Source organism: Peromyscus leucopus, unplaced genomic scaffold (genome assembly GCF_004664715.2).
Source record: "Peromyscus leucopus breed LL Stock unplaced genomic scaffold, UCI_PerLeu_2.1 scaffold_37, whole genome shotgun sequence".
NCBI lineage: Eukaryota > Metazoa > Chordata > Mammalia > Rodentia > Cricetidae > Peromyscus > Peromyscus leucopus.
Window position 1 is genome coordinate 6,660 of NW_023505255.1, and position 18,341 is coordinate 25,000.

Genomic DNA, 18,341 nt, shown 5'->3' on the forward strand with positions numbered 1-18,341 from the left:
AAAATTATTTTAATTTTGTTTTAAAAATTTTGGGTCCAGGACTGGAGAGATGGCTCAGAGATTAAAAGCATCGACTGCTTTTCCAAAGGTTCTGAATTCAATTCCCAGAAACCACATGGTGGCTCACAACCATCCATAATGAGATCTGGTGCCCTCTTCTGGCCTGCAGGCATAATGTATACATAATAAATAAATAAATCTTTAAAAAAAAATTGGGGGGTCCAATGAAATGTCTTGGCAGGTTATAGATTTTTTTATGCAAGCCTGGAGCTTAAGTCTGACCCACAAAGAAGTAGACGGAGAGAGCCAACCTCAGAGTTGTCTTCTGACCTCCAATGTCACGTGCATGTCTTCACTCACACACACACATTACACACACACGAGTAATAAATAAAATTCCAAACGCGAGGCAAATTCCAAGATGTATTTTAAAATACTGTGAGTACTTAATATTACCTATGGAGAAAAAAATGTATTTTATTTTTTTTTAATAAAAGAAAATGAATACTTACTCTGAATAGTATTTCTTCATTCCATTTTGGATTCAAAGACTAAAAGACAATAAACATAGTGTTATTTATTTGTTAATAATTTGTCATATAAAAAACAAAGTTTATTAAAAATTTTGGAAGCTGGCTAAATCTAACCTTTTTGATGGTTTTAGTCTGAACGCTGGTAAGGACTCCACTCATCGGGTCATACAATGTCACTCTCACGTAAGGGTCACTGTGAAAATCAGACATTTTGGTAGCAGTTCAGTCCAACTGTTCACATTATCAGATTTTCAGAGTTATCTTTGTTAACATTTGCTACTATTTTATTATTTCTATTATTTTGTATGCTTAAAAGCCAGGGATCTGTATGCAGGCTAAGCATTTGCAAAATCTTACATTTTGTGAAAAAGCTTAAGTACCAGGTCAGTAAAACCAGCAATGATTTAGAGTGCAGATCTCTTACCCACAGTTCTGGTGATTTACAAACTCTTTAGGTATTTTGAAAATGTCTCTGAACCTTAGCGTCTCTTTTGAGCGTAGGCAGCTAATTCAGGGGTTTGTAAAACTAGTTCTCAATACCACAGGTGTTCCCAAACCATCTCATGGTGTAAAGCTTGTTGCATATAGCAAAGACTCACACACATGTGGCAATCAACTCATGTAAGCATGCAGATATATATGTAAGTGACAATACGTAAATCTTAAATGTTTAAGTAGTCAAATTAAATTTTTAATTACATTAAAATAAAATAAACTGCAGTTAAAAATAATTACATCTTTCCAAGCATGGTGGGGCATACCTTTTAATCCCAGCCCTCAGGAGGCAGAGGCAGGAAGCTCTCTATGAATTTGAGGCTAGCCAGGGTTACAGGGTTAGACCCCTTCAATATATAAATAAATAAATAAGATTGCATGTTATAGGGCTGGAGAGATGGCTCAGTGGTTAAGAGCACTGACTGCTCTTCCAGAGAGAGAGAACTTAGTTTTTTTGGTATTCTTTTGTTTTTTGGTTTTTTTTTTTTCTTTTAGTTTTTTTGTTGTTGATTTGGGATTTCTGAGACAGGGTTTCTCTGTGTAGCTTTGGTGCCTGTCCTAGATCTCGCTCTGTAGACCAGGCTGGCCTCAAACTCACAGAGATCCACCTGCCTCTGCCTCCCAAATGCTGGGATTAAAGGAGTGCGCCACCACTGCCCGGCCCAAGATTTAGTTTATTTTTTTATTCCTGTGTATGTGAGTGTGAGTGTGTGTATGTCCCCTAGAGCTATAGTTACAAAGCTACCTGACATGGGTACCAGGAATAAAACTCAGGTCTTCTGCAAGAGCAGCAAGTGCTCTGAACAGCTGAGTCATCTCTCCAATCCCAGAAACCCTACTAAAAGGAGACATGAGGGCTGGAGAGATGGCTCAGAGGTTTGGAGCACTGATTGATCTTCCAGGGGTCCTGAGTTCAATTCCCAGCAACCACATGGTGGCTCACAACCATCTATAATGAGAGCTGGTGCCCTCTTCTGGCCTGCAGACATACATGCAGACAAAACACTGTAGACATAATAAATAAATAAAATCTTTAAAAAAAAAAAAAAAGGAGACATGAGACATGCAAGGGGACAATCTTGTGACACATGGGCTCTTGAAGAGTACACAGACTGAGTAAGGACATCCTGCTCACCCAGTCAAATCCCAGCTTTCTCTTGTGTATTTCAGAGCTGGTACTGACCCTTCTCACGCCCTCCTCTCCAATCCCGTGTGCTCATTCCCCTCCCTTCACACTGACTGACCAAGCCCACTCCCAGCACACTGGCACTAACTAGAACCACCCTCCCTCCTCTTCTCCTGTGTGGAGCTGATCCACTTGTCCAGCGCTCTCCAGCCCAGAAGCGGGCATTTCACCAACCTCTTCATCCTCCAGCTTTCCCTTAGACCTAGTGTTTCTAGGTGTATCGATGTGTTTTGAAAGTGCTCTACTCCTGACTCACCCTCCTTCCTCTATCAAAGGGGAACATGTTTTTTCTTGCTTTCTCAGTTAAACTTCGCAAGAGAATGCTTGGTAATAACACTCACACAGCAATTACTCATAATCAAACACTGCCCAAAACAGCTTTTGTGGATCAGGATGAGCTATTATCCTTTTCTCCACATTGTAGGGGGAAGGCCGGGGCTAAGAGGGCTTTTCTGTGTACGTGCTTCACAGAAAAGAACCACAACCTTGGGGACCTCCCTCCCTTCCTTCCCAAGGTTCTTTAGAACCACGAAGTCTACTTTCTCTGTGCTCAGATCTATTCTGAAAATGCTCTGAAACATTCATCTCTGGGATCTGACCATACCCTAAATTCCTCTTTTCTCTTCCTCTCTCCCTGACAGGCTATCATGTAGCCCAGATCCCCTTCATCTCTCCATGTCATTGAGAAGGACCAGATTCTTTCAGTCTTTCTTAAGCCTCTTTCCTATTGGCTACAAGTTTCATGCTGATATTCCCTCAGGTATTCACCTGGCCTCCTGGCCTCTGCACCTCTAATCTCATCCATAGTCTTTATGACTAACTACATGTCAAATAAAAACTGTAAAAATTGCTCGGTGTGATGGTGCACAACTTTGATCTCAGCAGTTCAAGGATCAAGGCCAGCCTGGTCTATCTACATAGGAGCTCTAGGTCAGAAAGGGCTACATAGTAAGACCATCTTATAAAAGAAGAGAAAAAAACCTAACTCTAACCTACCTAGATATAGATTGCCATTTAGACACTTTTTAATGTCTGGTCCATTCAGTGGTTCTGTTTTTTATATTACTATTGAGTCAGTTATAAGATATATAAGCTAGGGGCTGGAGAGATGGCTCAGAGGTTAAGAGCACTGACTGCTGCTCTTCCAGAGGTCCTGAGTTCAATTCCCAGCAACCACATGGTGGCTCACAACCATCTGAAATGAGATCTGGTACCCTCTTCTGGCCTGCAGTCATACATGCTGTATACATAATAAATAAATCTTAAAAAAAAAAAAAAAAGATATATAAGCTAGTTAAAATTACAAGTCTTGGCAGATGTATGACTGCTTCTTGACTGTGGTATGACCATTTCATCTGACCAAGATCTCTCTTAGGTCTTTAAGTGTACAATACACTAGGGTCAGTCTGGGGTCAGTGAGATGCCTCAGTGGGTGAAGGTGCTTTCCAAGACTGACCACTAGAGTTCAATCAACGTGAGTTCAATTCCCCCAGAAGCCATATGGTGGAAAAAGGGAACTGATTCGTACAAGTTGTCCTCTGGCCTCCATCTACATGCCATGCTATGCCATGTGCACATGTTCAGTGTTCGCACATACACACAATAAATAAATACAACGTAGCAGACTTCTGTTTCCTTCCTTTTCCTCCGTGTGGTTGACTTATACTTTCTGGGGCCCACACATCACAGTTAGACAATACTTGAGCCCACTGACCCACACTCAGTGGGTCACAAGTACCATTAGTGACCACTTCTCAGGGCAGCATGACCCCACAAAACTCACAGCAGCCTGCTCTAAACTCCATCAGTTAGAACTCCCTGATGGAAATTAACGTGGGTTACACCCTGACCCCCAAAGACCTCAGCCTGCCATGCCCTTGCCCACACACTGGCACATATACACCCAGGGTCTCCCCAGTTATCACTGGCCCGGTGAGGCACACTTTGCTGATCTGAGATCTAGTAAGTTACATACAACCTGTTTCTGTAATTTTCTTGAGATGCCTCGTTTGTGTTTAGCTGAATGACACTCTGAAACTAACTTCTCCCCAAGACTGGCTCCCTAGGTGGGAATAACCTGGACACAGACAAGAGTCACAGCACACTGTCCAAGACACACAAATTTCCTGAAGCACATCTGATGGCCTGAGGTTCTACAAGAGAGGCAGGACCACAAAGGCACTCTGAAAATACGAGATACCCAGAGCACCGTGAGGGCAGGGCTAGAGTTTATAGACATCCCTGCAAGACCTCATGACTGAATTAGAGACAAGCACACAACAGCCACTTGGTAAGACCTTAAAGCAGTGGGTCAGACTAAAGAATCAAGGGGCTTCTGACCCCCCAGACTGAGATCATGAGCATGTGCTCAGGTGGGACACTGGGCTGTGAATTCATTTCATCAGGCAGCAAGAGACACATAATCCTCACATGTCCTGTGACTGTCAATTCACTGTGTGCATTTGAACATCTACTTACAGTCAAGAATGTTTCCTTTGTGGCCATTAGGATGTGTTCTTCAGGGCAGTTATACAAGGACTATACAAATTTGTTTTAAACATTTGTTTCAGAGATTGATTTTTAATTACATGTATGTGTATGGGGGGATTTGTGTCTGGGTCTCTGTGTGTTTAGGTCTGTGTGTTTAAGGGGGGATTTGTGTGTCTGGGTCCATGTGTATAGGTCTGTGTGTAGATGTCTGTGTGTGTAGAGGTCTGTGGGTGTACAGGGGGATTTGTGTGTCTGGGTCTGTATGTAGGGGTCTGTGTGTGTATAGGTCTATGGATGTATGGGGGATTTGTGTGTAGAGGTCTGTGTGTTAGGGGGATGTGTGTCTAGGTCTGTGTGTACGGGGGATTTGTGTCTGGGTCTGTGTGTGTCTAGGTCTGTGTGTGTGTGTATGGGGGATTTGTGTCTAGGTCTGTGTGTGTGTATGAGGGATTTGTGTGTAGAGGTCTGTGTGTGTGTTAGGGGGATGTGTGTCGGGGTCTGTGTGTGTGTGTGTACAGGGGATTTGTGTCTGGGTCTGTGTGTGTGTCGGGGTCTGTGTGTAGGGATCTGTGCAATGAGTGCTGGAGCCTGCAGAGGTTGAGGCTTTGGAAGTCCCTGGAACTGGAGTCACAGGCAGCTGTGAGCTCACAGACATGGGTGTTGGGAAACACTCTTATCTGCTGAGCTTTCTCTTTCCAGGCTCGTGTGATATTTCTTAAAGTATCTGTTTTAACGATTTTGAAAGGCATGAGTGTTTTTATCCATTATATAATTTTCCATTTTTCCTTTAATTGTCAAATTTTGAGCCACACATCTCAGATACAGACATACAACCATTTCTATTATAATCCTGAACTTGAATTAGTTTCACAGTGAACCTTTATTTCATCAGATTTTAAATGTATACTCTGTAATCTTTATCATACCAGTTTTGAATTCATTTTTCCCAACTTAGTTGTGTGTTTTAAGTGTTTTAAGTCTATCTTTAAAGAGTTGCTTCACTTATATGTGCACACATGCAGTACCTGCAGAAGCCACAAGAGGGCAGTGGATCTCCTGGAGCTGGAGTTCTAGATAGGTGTGAGCCAGCTGATGGAGGTCCTAGAAACCAAAACCTGCGCCATCGCCCCAGCCTCTTAAATATTGCCAACAAACCTTCTACTTAATGGCATGACACCAGGATCCTTGCGCCCTCCCCACCCCACACATCTCACTACCAGGGATTCAACATAGACCACCCCAGTCAAGATTTCTGAAGGTGTCACTCATTATATAGCTCAGGATGGCCTAGACTTCACAATTCTCCCCAGTGCTGGAATTGCAGGAATGGGACACCACGTCTAACGAGTGTGACTTTCTAGTTTTTACTAGTGTTTACTTCTCTTCAATAACATGTCATGACCAACATGACTGGACACAAGTCTATAACTCCTTATAGGTTTTCTTCTCCTTGCCCTAATCTTTTTCAGAAAACAATGTGTTTTGTACTGGCTTTTTTATTTTTTCAAGAATTTCATTTTAAAATTTTTGCTTTTTTGGCAGGATGACAACACACTCCTTTAATCCCAGCACTCAGGAGGCAGAGGCAAGCAGATCTCTGAGTTTCAGGACAGCCTGGGCTACAGAGTAAATTCCAGGACAGCCAGGGCTGTTACACAGAGAAACTCTGTCTCCTGTCTCGAAACAAACAAGCAAAAAACAAAAAACAGAAACCAAACTTGTGCTTTTACAAACCTGTAACTCCTTGCGTCCCTGTGGGTGGCTTATCTATGTCTTTTATCACACACCCTTAATGACTCACTTCACTCATGCTTTCTGCTGTTACACTATTCTTCCCTACAGGGTCACAGCAGACACACGTGGTACATCGCTCTTTATGCTGTACTTGCCATGGATGTTCCTTTTATCTATAATATGAATCCAAAAGACAAGGTTGGGAATCATGACTCCAATGGGCCCTGGATAAGGTTAAGAGCACTTGCAGCTCTTGCAAGGGAGCCAGGTTTGATTCCTAGCACAAACATGGCAGCTCAAACCCATGGGTAACTCCAGTTACAGGTGATTCAACACCCTCTTCTGCCCTCTGTGGACATCAGGCACACATACACAAAGACAGAACACCCACATACATACATGAACATTTTAATTAAAAGAAAAGTATCTGTAGATTGCAGATATTGTTTCTGATGCTCTTTTCCTTTCTGAGGATCTCATCTTCCATCTGGTAACAAATGTCTGAATTTATCACTTCTTTAATTTTACAAATTCAGTAATTCAGTGATGCATGTGCATGTTAAGTGCATTGCCTGCGGAGGCCAGATGAGGGCATCAGATCCCCTAGAGTTGGTCACAGGCAGTTCCCTGGGAAAGGTCCTCTGCAAGAGCAGTACAGGGTAATTGCTGAGCCATCTCCAGCCCCTGATGTTTTTGCTAATAGAAAACTGTGATTCACTGATTTCACTTATCCTCCCCGCCCCCCGAAGACAGGGTTTCACTGTGTAGCCCTGGCTGTCCTGGAATTCACTTGGTAGGCCAGAAATCAGAGATCCACCTGCCTCTGCCTCCCAAGTTGTGGAATTAAAGATGTGCATCACCACCACCCAGCTTCAACACTTACCTTTTTTTTCTTTTTTCTTTTTCTTTTCTTTTCTTTTTTTTTTTTTTTGGTTTTTCGAGACAGGGTTTCTCTGTGTAGTTTTGGTGCCTGTCCTGGATCTCTCTCTGTAGACCAGGCTGGCCTCAAACTCACAGAGATTTGCCTGCCTCTGCCTCCCAAGTGCTGGGATTAAAGGCATGCACCACCACTGCCCGGCATGTTTTTGTTTGTTTTTAAGATTTTTTTTTATTTATTAAATTTACAATGTTGTTTGCATGTGTCCCTGAAGGCCAGAAGAGGGCACCAGATCTCATTACAGATGGTTGTGAGCCACCATGTGGTTGTTGAGACTTGAACTCAGGACCTCTGGAAGAGCAGTCATTGCTCTTACGCTCTGAGCCATCTCTCTAGCCCCACCTAAGCATTTTTAATTTCAAATACCGTTTTATACCTGTATAACTTTCCTTTTAATTCATTGTTTGTTTATTTGGTCTCTACTTCATTCCTGGGATTTCTAATGTTTTGACTTACCATGCACATATATTTTCTTTTTTTTTTTTAATTTTTTTGTATTTTTTGTTTTTCTGGAGACGGTGTCTCTCTATATAGTATTGGCTGTCCTAGAACTCACTCTAGACCATACTGTCCTCAAATTCAGAGATCCGCCTGCCTCCCAAGTGCTGGGAACAAAGGCGTGCGCCACCGCATCCTGCTCATATACTTTTATTGACTGACTGTGTTCCATTCCCTGGATCTTTGCAGACCAGGTGATGACATGTTGCACCATGACCGCTGTAAGCTGGGCTGCAGAGAATGTTGCCTCTGTTTATCTATCTTGTGTGGACAAGGGTCACAAACCCTGTTTGTTGGGCAATGACTCTCGGCTCAGACCTTTGACGTCAGCGGAGTCCAGCCCTTTTTCCTCCAGACTCTGCACCACTGCCATGCTTCCTTCAGAGTCCACCTTCTGTTTCTCCCCACGGAGCCCACCACCCTCCAGATTTTCAGGCTGTGGTGACGACCACTGCTCCAGCTTATGATTCTATGAAGCTTCAGACTAACTCCTTTTGTTTTCCAGACAGGGTTTCTCTGTGTAGCCCTGGCTGTCCTATAACTCCCTCTGTAGACCAGGCTGGCCTTGAACTCACCTGCCTCTGCCTCAAGCGCTGGGATTAATGGTGTGTGCCACCACCACCCAGCTCAGACTAATTGCTAAAATGGCAAACCACTCTAGACTTTTCTCCAGGTGTAGATCCCCACCAGCACGCCCTTCTCTCTTCATTCTATGCCCAGAGAGCTACTTTTTATATTGTATCCTGGGTATAATGGTTATCCCCTAAAGGGTTTAGAGAATTAGAATTTTATACATTTCTTGGAGCAAAACTCAATAATAAATCTTTAATTTTACAAATTCAGTAATTCAGATACCAAGAAATATAATCTGGAATGATTTCGCTGTGCATCAAAATTTGCTAATATTATCATTCAAATTTTTATTTAATCAAAGTTCAAGAAAAAAAATAAATGCCAAATTTTAAAATGCCAAGCCCGTATATTATACTTACCTGGCTCCCAAGATGTCTTTCTTGGCCAGGCCTATGCCAGCTATGACCTTCACTCTTACAACTCGTGTGTTATCCTGAAATATAAACGGTTCTGTTTAACTTTCATGTAATTATGAGGTATCTAGTACAATAACAATCTAACACAATAGTAATACTCAAATTAGAGAAGTCTTAAAATAATTAATCTGATTAAAAGCTACATAAAGGAAAATAAAAACAGAAATTACTATTTTAGATAGTTGATCACATGCAAAGAACTAAAGTTATTACAATCAATAAGAATTTAACATTTACAAGAAAATCTAATGACAAATTTTAACTAGTGAAGTTACCACTGTTGCTGTGTTCATAAATCAAAAGCTCACAATCACTGGGCGGTGGTGGCGCACGCCTTTAATCCCAGCACTCGGGAGGCAGAGGCAGGCGGATCTCTGTGAGTTCGAGGCCAGCCTGGAATACCAAGTGAGTCCCAGGAAAGGCGCAAAGCTACACAGAGAAACCCTATCTCCAAACAAACAAACAAACAAACAAAAAAAAAAAAGCTCACAATCATTTGTAATAATTACTAAGAAAAGGTAATTATTTTTAAAGGCTCATCAAATAGGTATAAACAGAGTACACATACTGTACTATGTCATATACCAATTATTTTGCATGTCATAGTAGGTTGAGACTATGGGAGACCTTTTTTGTCTTAAAAAGAACACATCATCTGAGGGGAACTAGGGGAAGGAGTTAGTGTGAATATGATCAAAATACACTGTTATGGCTGGGTGTGGTGTTACACCACTTTAATCACTTAGAGGAATCACTAGGCAGATCTCTTTGAATTTGAGACCAGATTGGTCTAGATAGGCCAGGCTAGTTAAGATTATATAGTGAGATCATCTCTAGAAAAGATAAAAAAGGAAGAAAGAAAAAGAAAGTCGTAGGGCTGGAGAAAGAGTTGAGCAGTTAAGCTCGGCAGTTCAGAGCACTGGCTGCTCTTCCAGAGGACCTGGATTCAATTCCCAGCACCTGTATGGTGGCTCACAACCATCTGTAACTCCAGTTTAGAATCTGAAGCCCTCTTCTGGTCTCTATTGACATTAGGAACACACATGGTATACAAACCCACAGACAGACAAAACACTCATACGCATAAATAAGAATTTAAAAACATACATTGTGGGACTGGAGAGACAGTTCGGTGGTTAAGAGCAGGTGATCCTCTTCCAGGGAATCCGGATTGAACTCCCAGCACCCACAAGGTGGCTCACAATCGTCTGTAACATTACTTCCAGGGGATCCAACACCATCTTCTTCTTCATTCTTATCCAGGCAAAATTCCCACACCTGTAAAAATTTAAAAAAGAATACATTCTATGAAATTCTCAACCAATTAAGAAAAGATTATACTTTCTATCTAAAGAGGTACATACCAAAACATTTAGGGGGAAAAGGCACAAATTCTGTATCTTATTCTCAGATAGCTTAGCAAATAAAAAGTCAAATGTGAGTCTGTCTATGCATCAACACAATGTTATCACGCTGTGGACTGAGCTTATGGCTGTGGAAGTGTGTTATACACCCTCTCTTACCTCGCCTATAAATTATAAACAGTTTAAATCAAAAGAGGGTAGGTATGGATTCATTTCGGCTTCTGAGAAAAATACACTTATGGGATTTTTTTTTTTTTTTTGGCTCACAGTGTTCTGTTTGCATGTGTCCTTGCAGGCCAGGAGAGGGCACCAGATCTCATTACAGATGGCTGTGAGCTACCCTGTGGTTGCTGGGAATCGAACTCAAGACCTTTGGAAGAGCAGTCAGTGCTCTTGGACATCTCTCCAGCCCCATTAAGGCATTTTCTTAGTAACTGATGGGAGAGCACCCTGCCCACTGTGGGTGGGGCCACTCCTGGGCTGGTGGTCCTGGATGGTATAAGAAGGCAGGGTGAGCTGAGCAGATCTCTGAGTTTGAGGCCAGCCTGATCTACAAAGTGAGTTTCAGGACAGGCTCTAAAACTACACAGAGAAACCCTGTCTCAAAAAACCATGCAAGAAAAAAAAAAAAAAAAAAGAAAGAAACAAAATTCCAGGTAAGTCTAAATGAAAAAGAAAACCTTAAAAGAGTCAGCAAAGCCGGGCGGTGGTGGCGCATGCCTTTAATCCCAGCACTAGGGAGGCAGAGCCAGGCGGATCTCTGTGAGTTCGAGGCCAGCCTGGACTACCAAGTGAGTTCCAGGAAAGGCACAAAGCTACACAGAGAAACCTTGTCTCAAAAAACCAAAAAAAAAAAAAAAAAGAGTCAGCAAAATGGCTCCAAGGTGCCTGCTGCAAGCCTTGTGACTTGAGTTCATATCCTGGGAACCACATGGAGGAAGAGAACTGATTCCCACAAGCTGTCTTCTAACTTCCACACATGCACCATGGCACATGAACATACCACACACACAGTAAATTTCTATTATTTCAGAAAGAAAAAAAAAAAAATCAAAAAAATTTCCTAATATCTCTATGGTTTTAAGTAGGAAAGAGTCAGGGCTGGAGACAGCTGAACTGGTAGAGTGCATGCCTACATGCAGGATGCAGCCAGGAGCATCTCATCTTGAACTCTAGTGATCCCGCCTCCACTTCCAGACACCTGGATTACAGGTGTGTACTATCACCTCCATAAACCAGCCCTGCCAGACAGGCACTTCATCAATAAATCGCTCTCCTCCAGCCTCCAACACTGGACTCTTTGTTATGGTTTACTCTTGCTATTTTTAATTGTATGTGTGTGTGTGTGTGTGTGGGTCCTTGTGGGGGCCAGAAGAGGGTGGTACAAGGTCCCCTGGAGCTCAAGTTACAGGCAATCGTGAGCTGCCTACTGAGTGCTGGGAACTGAACTTAGTCTTCTCCAAGAGCAGCAAGTGTTCTTCACTGCTGACCTTCTCTCCAGCCTCAACACTATTTCTTTTGTAGGAAAATCCAATCCTCACACACAGATGCTTGTCAGAAGTGAAGAAATTAAGTGGTAACCATTTGATTCCATCCCCTATCTGCAGTAGGTACATCTAACTAAGAAACCTACTTCTCACCAACACTAACTAGGAAAGTTTCCAGCCTCTAAAGGTCTGGCAGCAGTTCCCCTGGGAGGAGGAGGCTGGAAGGATATCAGGTAACCATCCCCAGGTCCACTTCCTTCTCTCCCATCAATGACTGGTGAGAAATGCCTGGCACCTCCAATCCAGCGCTCTCCTGGGGGCAGACAGGCAGATCTCTGAGCTCACGGCCAGCCTGGTCTACACAAGGAATGCCAGGTTACACGGTGAGCCCGTTTCAGAACGAAAAGGGTGACAGGAGTTGCTTTCCACTGTAAATCCTAAGCGGCCACAGGAGCACATCGTGGAAACTATCCCACTTGTTCCCTTAGCTGGTGCTTTAATGTAAAATGTCTGCAAACAGGACCTCTTTCCACAGTGCAGACGAGGAAGAACTAAGACTCAGGGAAAAGTGGGAGGCACTAGATCCACTTCAGCATGCTTGAACCCTCACAATTCTCCACATCCCATGCCGTTTCTATTCATTTCTCCTTGTTTCAAATGGGTTCGAATCTATTCCCTTCTTTTGGAGATTGGAGCTCACAGTATAGCTCAGGTTGGTCTTACAGTCAGGTGATTGGCTCTCAGCTTCACAAGTGCTGGGATTACAGGTGTGTGCTATGATGGACTGATAGAATACCTTTTTTTTCTCCCGAGACAAGGTCTCTCTATGTAGCCCTGGTTGTCCTGGATCTTGTTATATAGACCATAAAGGCCTCGAACTCACAGAAATCCTCCTGCCCCTGTCTCCCACGTGCTGGGATTCAAAGTATGGGCTAGCACATCTGGTTTACACAGTGCTGAGGATCCAATCCATAGCTTCAGGCATACTAAGCAAACACTCCAACTAAGCCACACCCTCAGCCCAACCACTTTTAATCGACAGCAGAGGGCTGCCTACTCCCAGACTCGTCTATGAGTTCAAAAGGTGACAAAGCAGCCATGTTTTTCTTTAAACCAAGTGTGGAGGGGTGAGGGGTGGGGGTGGGGGAGTGTAGGTTCCAAGCCCCCGTTTGGTTTTGTGATAAACCAGAAAATAAATGCCAAATGACATCGATGAGCTGCCAACGACAACCAGCAAACAGAGCACTTCTGTCTCTCCACCAGACAGCGAACTCCTTGGAGGCAGGCAGTCTTTTACCCGTTCCGTATCCCTGGTGCTTGGCACAATGCAGTGAACAGTAATGAATGTCTGCTGAGTAAATATTAATAACCCAATTACCACCGATCACCGTGTCTGTCTGTATCCTACTTCACTCACTTTCCTTAATGTGCACAAAGTAGACATAAAAAGATGGAGGAAATCTGAGTCATGGAACACACATCTAATCTAGACCTTCCCTCATCCCTACCACAGAGGTGGGGTTTCTCTAGCCCACGTGCTGCACAGATTTCTAGTTCAGATGGGCAGATGAAAAACCGGGGCCGAGAGGGACGGGGAAAGACGGCTTTAGCAATATTTAGTCTGTGATCAGCTGGCTTTGCTGGAAGGAGGTGAGGGAAGAGTCTGGGAGAGCCAGCCTCCACGTAGCCAGAGACAGCCCCAGGACAGGGCAGGATGCCAGCCTGAGGTCCTGCGCACTGGGTGGTTACAATGTGGTGCTCTAACTCCTCCTACACAACAGTAACGGGCACGCGTCCGACTATCACCCCGAGCTAGAGCAGGCTGAGGACTGCTTCTGGGGACGAGGGGCTAGGACCATCTGTCTGCCCATCACATCAGTAGTCTGAGCATGACCTGAGAACTCAACTTTTTTCTAAAGGTTTATTTATTTTGTGTGGAGGAGAGTGTCTTGCCTGCATGTATTCATATGCACCGTGTCCATGGCTGACTTCCAGAGGTCATAAGAGGGCATCATTTCAGATGGTTGTAAACCACCGTGCGGATGTTGGGAACCAAACCCAGGTCCTCTGCAAAGTAGCAACTGCATTTAACTGCTGAGCCATCTGTCTGTACAGCCCCTCCTGTAACATTCTCAAGTATGTAGACATTCAACCCACCGTGCCTTTAAGAACTCACTGCTCCCATGTATGACGCAGTAAGTACCCACTATCAGCCTTGGCCTGCCTCCCCCCTCCCCCCCCCCGCCCCGCCTTCCAGGCCTCTGGTAATCACCAATCTACTCTCAACTTTTTAAATAAATATCTATTCTTTTGTGTGTGTGTGTGTGTGTGTGTGTGTGTGTGTGTGTGTGTGTCCACGCGCTTGCGCAAGTGCCACAGAGGCAGGAGGAAGGCATGAGATCTCCTGGAGCTGGAATTTCAGGTTATGAGCTGCCCCATAAGGGTGCTGAGTACTGAACTTCGATCCTTTGCAAGCGCTTTTAATCACTAAGCCATCTCTCAAGACCCTCTACTTATAATTTTTATAACAAAAACGTTTTAGTTTTCCTTCCCACGGGTAGATTCTTAAGTACCCATCTCTCTACGCTTGGCTTATTTCACATAAAATGTCTGCCATTCCACTCATGGGGGGGGGGGAACCAAAAAAGAAAAAAAGAAAAACAAAGGATCGCCTAAAAAAAAAATCAAATATTTCACGTAGTATGTCTTCCATTCCACCGATGGAGAAAAAAAAAAACAAAGGATCGCATAAGAAATCAAGTATTTCACACAATATGTCTTCCATTCCACCCATGGAGAAAAAAAACAAAGGATCGCCTAAGAAATCAAATATTTCACGTAATGTCTTCCATTCCACCCATGTAGAAAAATACAAGGATGGCCTAAGAAATCGAATTCTAACCGCAACCTAAAAAAGGTTTTCAAAATACCCCGCAGTCGTCATTCTACATTAATAAAGTGCCCGCTGTTGATAAACAAAAAGCTTTCGGGGAAGAAGGGGAAAATGGAGGGCGCCAACTTGCTCAGAGAATGCAGCATTGCAACAGCGTCTGCAGGTACCTGAGGAAAGAATAGAAATCGGGGGGTTGGGGATTTCGGGCTAACGGGGTCCGATCCTGATAAAAGGCACATGTGACCGCTAGATCAAGCCGCAGGAACTCGCAGATTTGATGCACACGCGCACACAGGCACACGCGCACACACACGCACACACACTCTGAAAGGGTCACTGTGGAACGCTGCGAGGCCTTCCATGCCCCACCCATCTGAGACGACCGCCAGCTCCATCGAAGCTCTCCCTCAAGAGGGCCTCACTTTTCGGGAGCGCCATGCAAAGTCGCGATTAAGTTGTTCGACTGTAACAGACCGCTTCGCCTGCTTCAAATCCCAGGACTGCGGTTTTTCAAAGCCAACAGCTGTGGGGGGGTGGGGGGTTCTTTAAAGTATTTATATTTCTCCGGCCTTGGCTTTTTTTTTCTGCCCCCCTAACAAAGGCCGTGAAACAAAGCACGCACTCCCCCCACCCGACAACTGCCGCGTTGTCCAAGGAACCCCACCGCCCCGCGCTCCCAACCCTGGCCCTGGCCTCCCCGGGCAGCCATCGTAGGGCAAGGCGCCAAGTTCTGTCCGCTCCCGCGGCGGCAGGAGCGGCATGCGGGGGGCCCCCGGGATGGCGCCCCACCCAAGCCAAGCCATCGCCCTCCCCGAGAGGGTGCGCGCGCCCAGCCCGCAGCCAGGGGCCCCGGAGGCCGCCCGAGAAGCCGATGGCCGCGGGCAGCGGGGCGAGCAAGCCTCGGGGTTGGGGGTTGGGGTCGGGGGTGGGCGGCCTAGCTCCCGCAGGCCGCCTCGTGCTCGCCCCTCTCCCCCGCTCCCTGCCCGCGGGGCCCGCTCCGGGGCGCGCGGCGGGGCCCGGGCCCGGATCACCCGCCTCCCCCGCTCCGATGGAGGTCCCCCGAGCGGCCCCGCAACCGCCCCGCACCTCGTCCTCCGGGAGCCCCGGCGCCTCCGCCTCTTCGGCTGCCATGTCCGAGCTCACGCTGGACCAAACCGCCCCGCCCAGGCTGCAGCGGCGGGAGAAGGAGAGCGAGGAGGCGGGCGCTGCGGCTGAGGCCCACCCCGGGTACGCGCGGGGGGTGCAGGGGCGCGCGGCGGGAAGGGGCGGGGCGCGGCGCACCGCGGCTGCGCGCGCGGCGGGGCCGGGGCGCGGGGGGCTGGGGGGCTGGGCTGCAGCAAGCGTGGCGGGGCCCGGGGTGCAGGGGGGATGGGCTGCAGCAAGCGTGGCGGGGCCCGGGGTGCGGGGGGATGGGCTGCAGCAAGCGTGGCGGGGCCTCCAGCCACGAGGAGCTGCAACGCAGCGCGCCTGCGCGCGGTGGGGCCCGCGGCGGGGGCGAGCGCGCGGGGGCGGGGGCGGGGGGGGGAGGTGGGTGGCTGCAGCCCGCAGCCCTCGCCTAGGACGGGGGGAGGGAGGGAGGGACGGAGGGGAGAATGCGGGTGGGGGAGGGGAGGTGGGGGGAGGGGAGGCCGCAGGGGCGACGACCACTTGCGCAGAGAAAACAACCTTGCGGGTTTTTTGGTTCGACAACAACCACCACCACCACCCCGGGGTCTCCCCCGGGGAGCCCGCCACGACTCGGCCCCGCGTTGAGAGCCCCGAGATGAGGCGCGCTTAGCCCCAGCCAGGAGCCACCTCTGCAAACGTGGTCTGGCGGACCCGAAGCCATCTTAGGACCCGGGAAGGGAATGCGCAGGCCTCGATCTGGGGGTGGGGGTGGGGGTGGGGGAGTCGGCTTCCATTCCAGCCACCAGGCTTAGGAAGCCATCCAAGCGCGCCTAGCTGGAAGAAAGAAAGGGTGGGGGAGGGAAAGGAGAGCCGCTAGTCCTCTTGTTTGGAGACAGGGCTTCGTGTGTCTCCCAGGCCAGCCTCCATCTCAGCTTCCTTCTGATTCCCCCCCAACTCCTGAGCCTCCATTACAGGCCAACATGATATCTTGTATTTTCAATAGTTGCAAAATGTTGCCGAAATGGAGACTCTCAGACCTGATTTCAGGGATCGCGAGAGAGCTAATGGAGGTAAAGGCCCTCCCCTCGCCACCCAGCTTCACAACAAGGGAGCCCGACGCCCCACACCCACATGGAGGAAGGCGAGAACTGGTTCTATCCAGCAAGTTGTTCTCTGACCTCCACGCGTACCTACAAAATAAATACGTGCTTTTTACAGATCCGATTGCAATTTTCCCAAAGAAAATTTAACAAATTCTGAATTTACGAGTCAACTTTTAAAATATTGACAAGTGTGAGCAATTGATTGTTTACATAATATTTCATTGAACTTCGGCAGAATCCATTTCATTCATACTAGCTATCGGGATTCTGTTAATATGTAATCCATATTTTATCATTTGTGTTAGGACAGATGTGACAAGTAAATATGGGCACAGTATTCCTAAGTAGTAAAATTGTTGGCTGACTTAAATCTAACCACGATCGTGGGACTAGCAATGTACATTACTGGTAAAATGATGCCTAGCATGTGCAAGGCCTCGGCTGGAGCCCCAGCCTCACAAATAAGTAAATAAACAGGCAGTTGTAGAATCAACTCTTTAGCTTTATAAACTCACATATCTGTTCTTAGGTGTTAAGAATAAAATAAGCTAATCACAGTGACGATTGCCTTTAATCCCAGCACTCAAAAGGCAGAGGGAGAGACCAGAGGATCTCTGAGTTTGAGGCCAGCTTGATCTACATAGTGAGTTCCAGGACACCCAGAGCTACATAGTGAGACCTGTATCAAAAGAAGGAGGAAGAGGAGGAGGAGACGATGAAGAAGATCTGAATATATTCCATATGTCTGTTATTTTTAGAATAATGACTTCTCCGAATATCTCACTGTGTTGTTTTGTTGTGTTTTAAATTACCAGGGTCTCACTGTGTAGCATTGACTGCCCTGGAAGTCCCTATGTAGACCAAGAATCCCCTCAAACTCACACTGACCTGCCTGCCGGAGCTCTCTGCATGCTGGGATTAAAGACATGCACCATCACACCCGGCATTGTGTATTTTTTTTATATTTAATTTTAAGTAGGTCATTCATGTTATTTCAAATAAGATCAGGAATCATTTCCGTTACTGGTGTTTTATTTAATGATGGAAGAACAGCTGAAATTGGCAATAGGATCATTGAGAAATCCCTATTAGATTATGAGTGAAGCATTTGATGATAATTCCAAATCCCAGTTTTTGACTCATGGTTCTTTTCTTTCCATCCGGTGAAAATCATAAGGAGGAATAACCTGGCAGCTGCTTAGGTACAATAAACAGGAGTGATTACTATCTCCCCGCAGAAAACTGGGAGGGGCCCTGTGAAGCCAGCTCCTGAAATGAAAAGGAATTAATGGGGAAAAAAAAAACCTTTTTCTCTATGTATTCTCTCAGCTCTATGGAATATTCATGGTGGAGGGGGTATGTGTGGCTTGTGTGCTACAGTGAGCATGTGGAGATCAGACACAACTTTGTAGAGTCGGTCAATTGAACATGGGTTTTGAGAGTCCTCGTAATAGTCCCTTTTACA

At 46.0% G+C, this 18,341-nt stretch overlaps 1 protein-coding gene across 1 annotated transcript; it reads right to left on the bottom strand.

Annotated features, from left to right (window-relative positions):
* Positions 1–448: 448 nt before the first annotated feature.
* LOC119087227 (POU domain, class 5, transcription factor 3-like) lies at positions 449–16,529 on the bottom strand (the record flags this gene model as incomplete). The annotated part of the gene is made up of 6 exons (XM_037201923.1): positions 449–551; positions 648–726; positions 8,866–8,939; positions 10,030–10,200; positions 15,753–16,221; positions 16,337–16,529. Coding segments are annotated over 6 exons (1,085 nt in total), but the record flags the coding sequence as incomplete, so codon positions are not given.
* Positions 16,530–18,341: the final 1,812 nt, after the last annotated feature.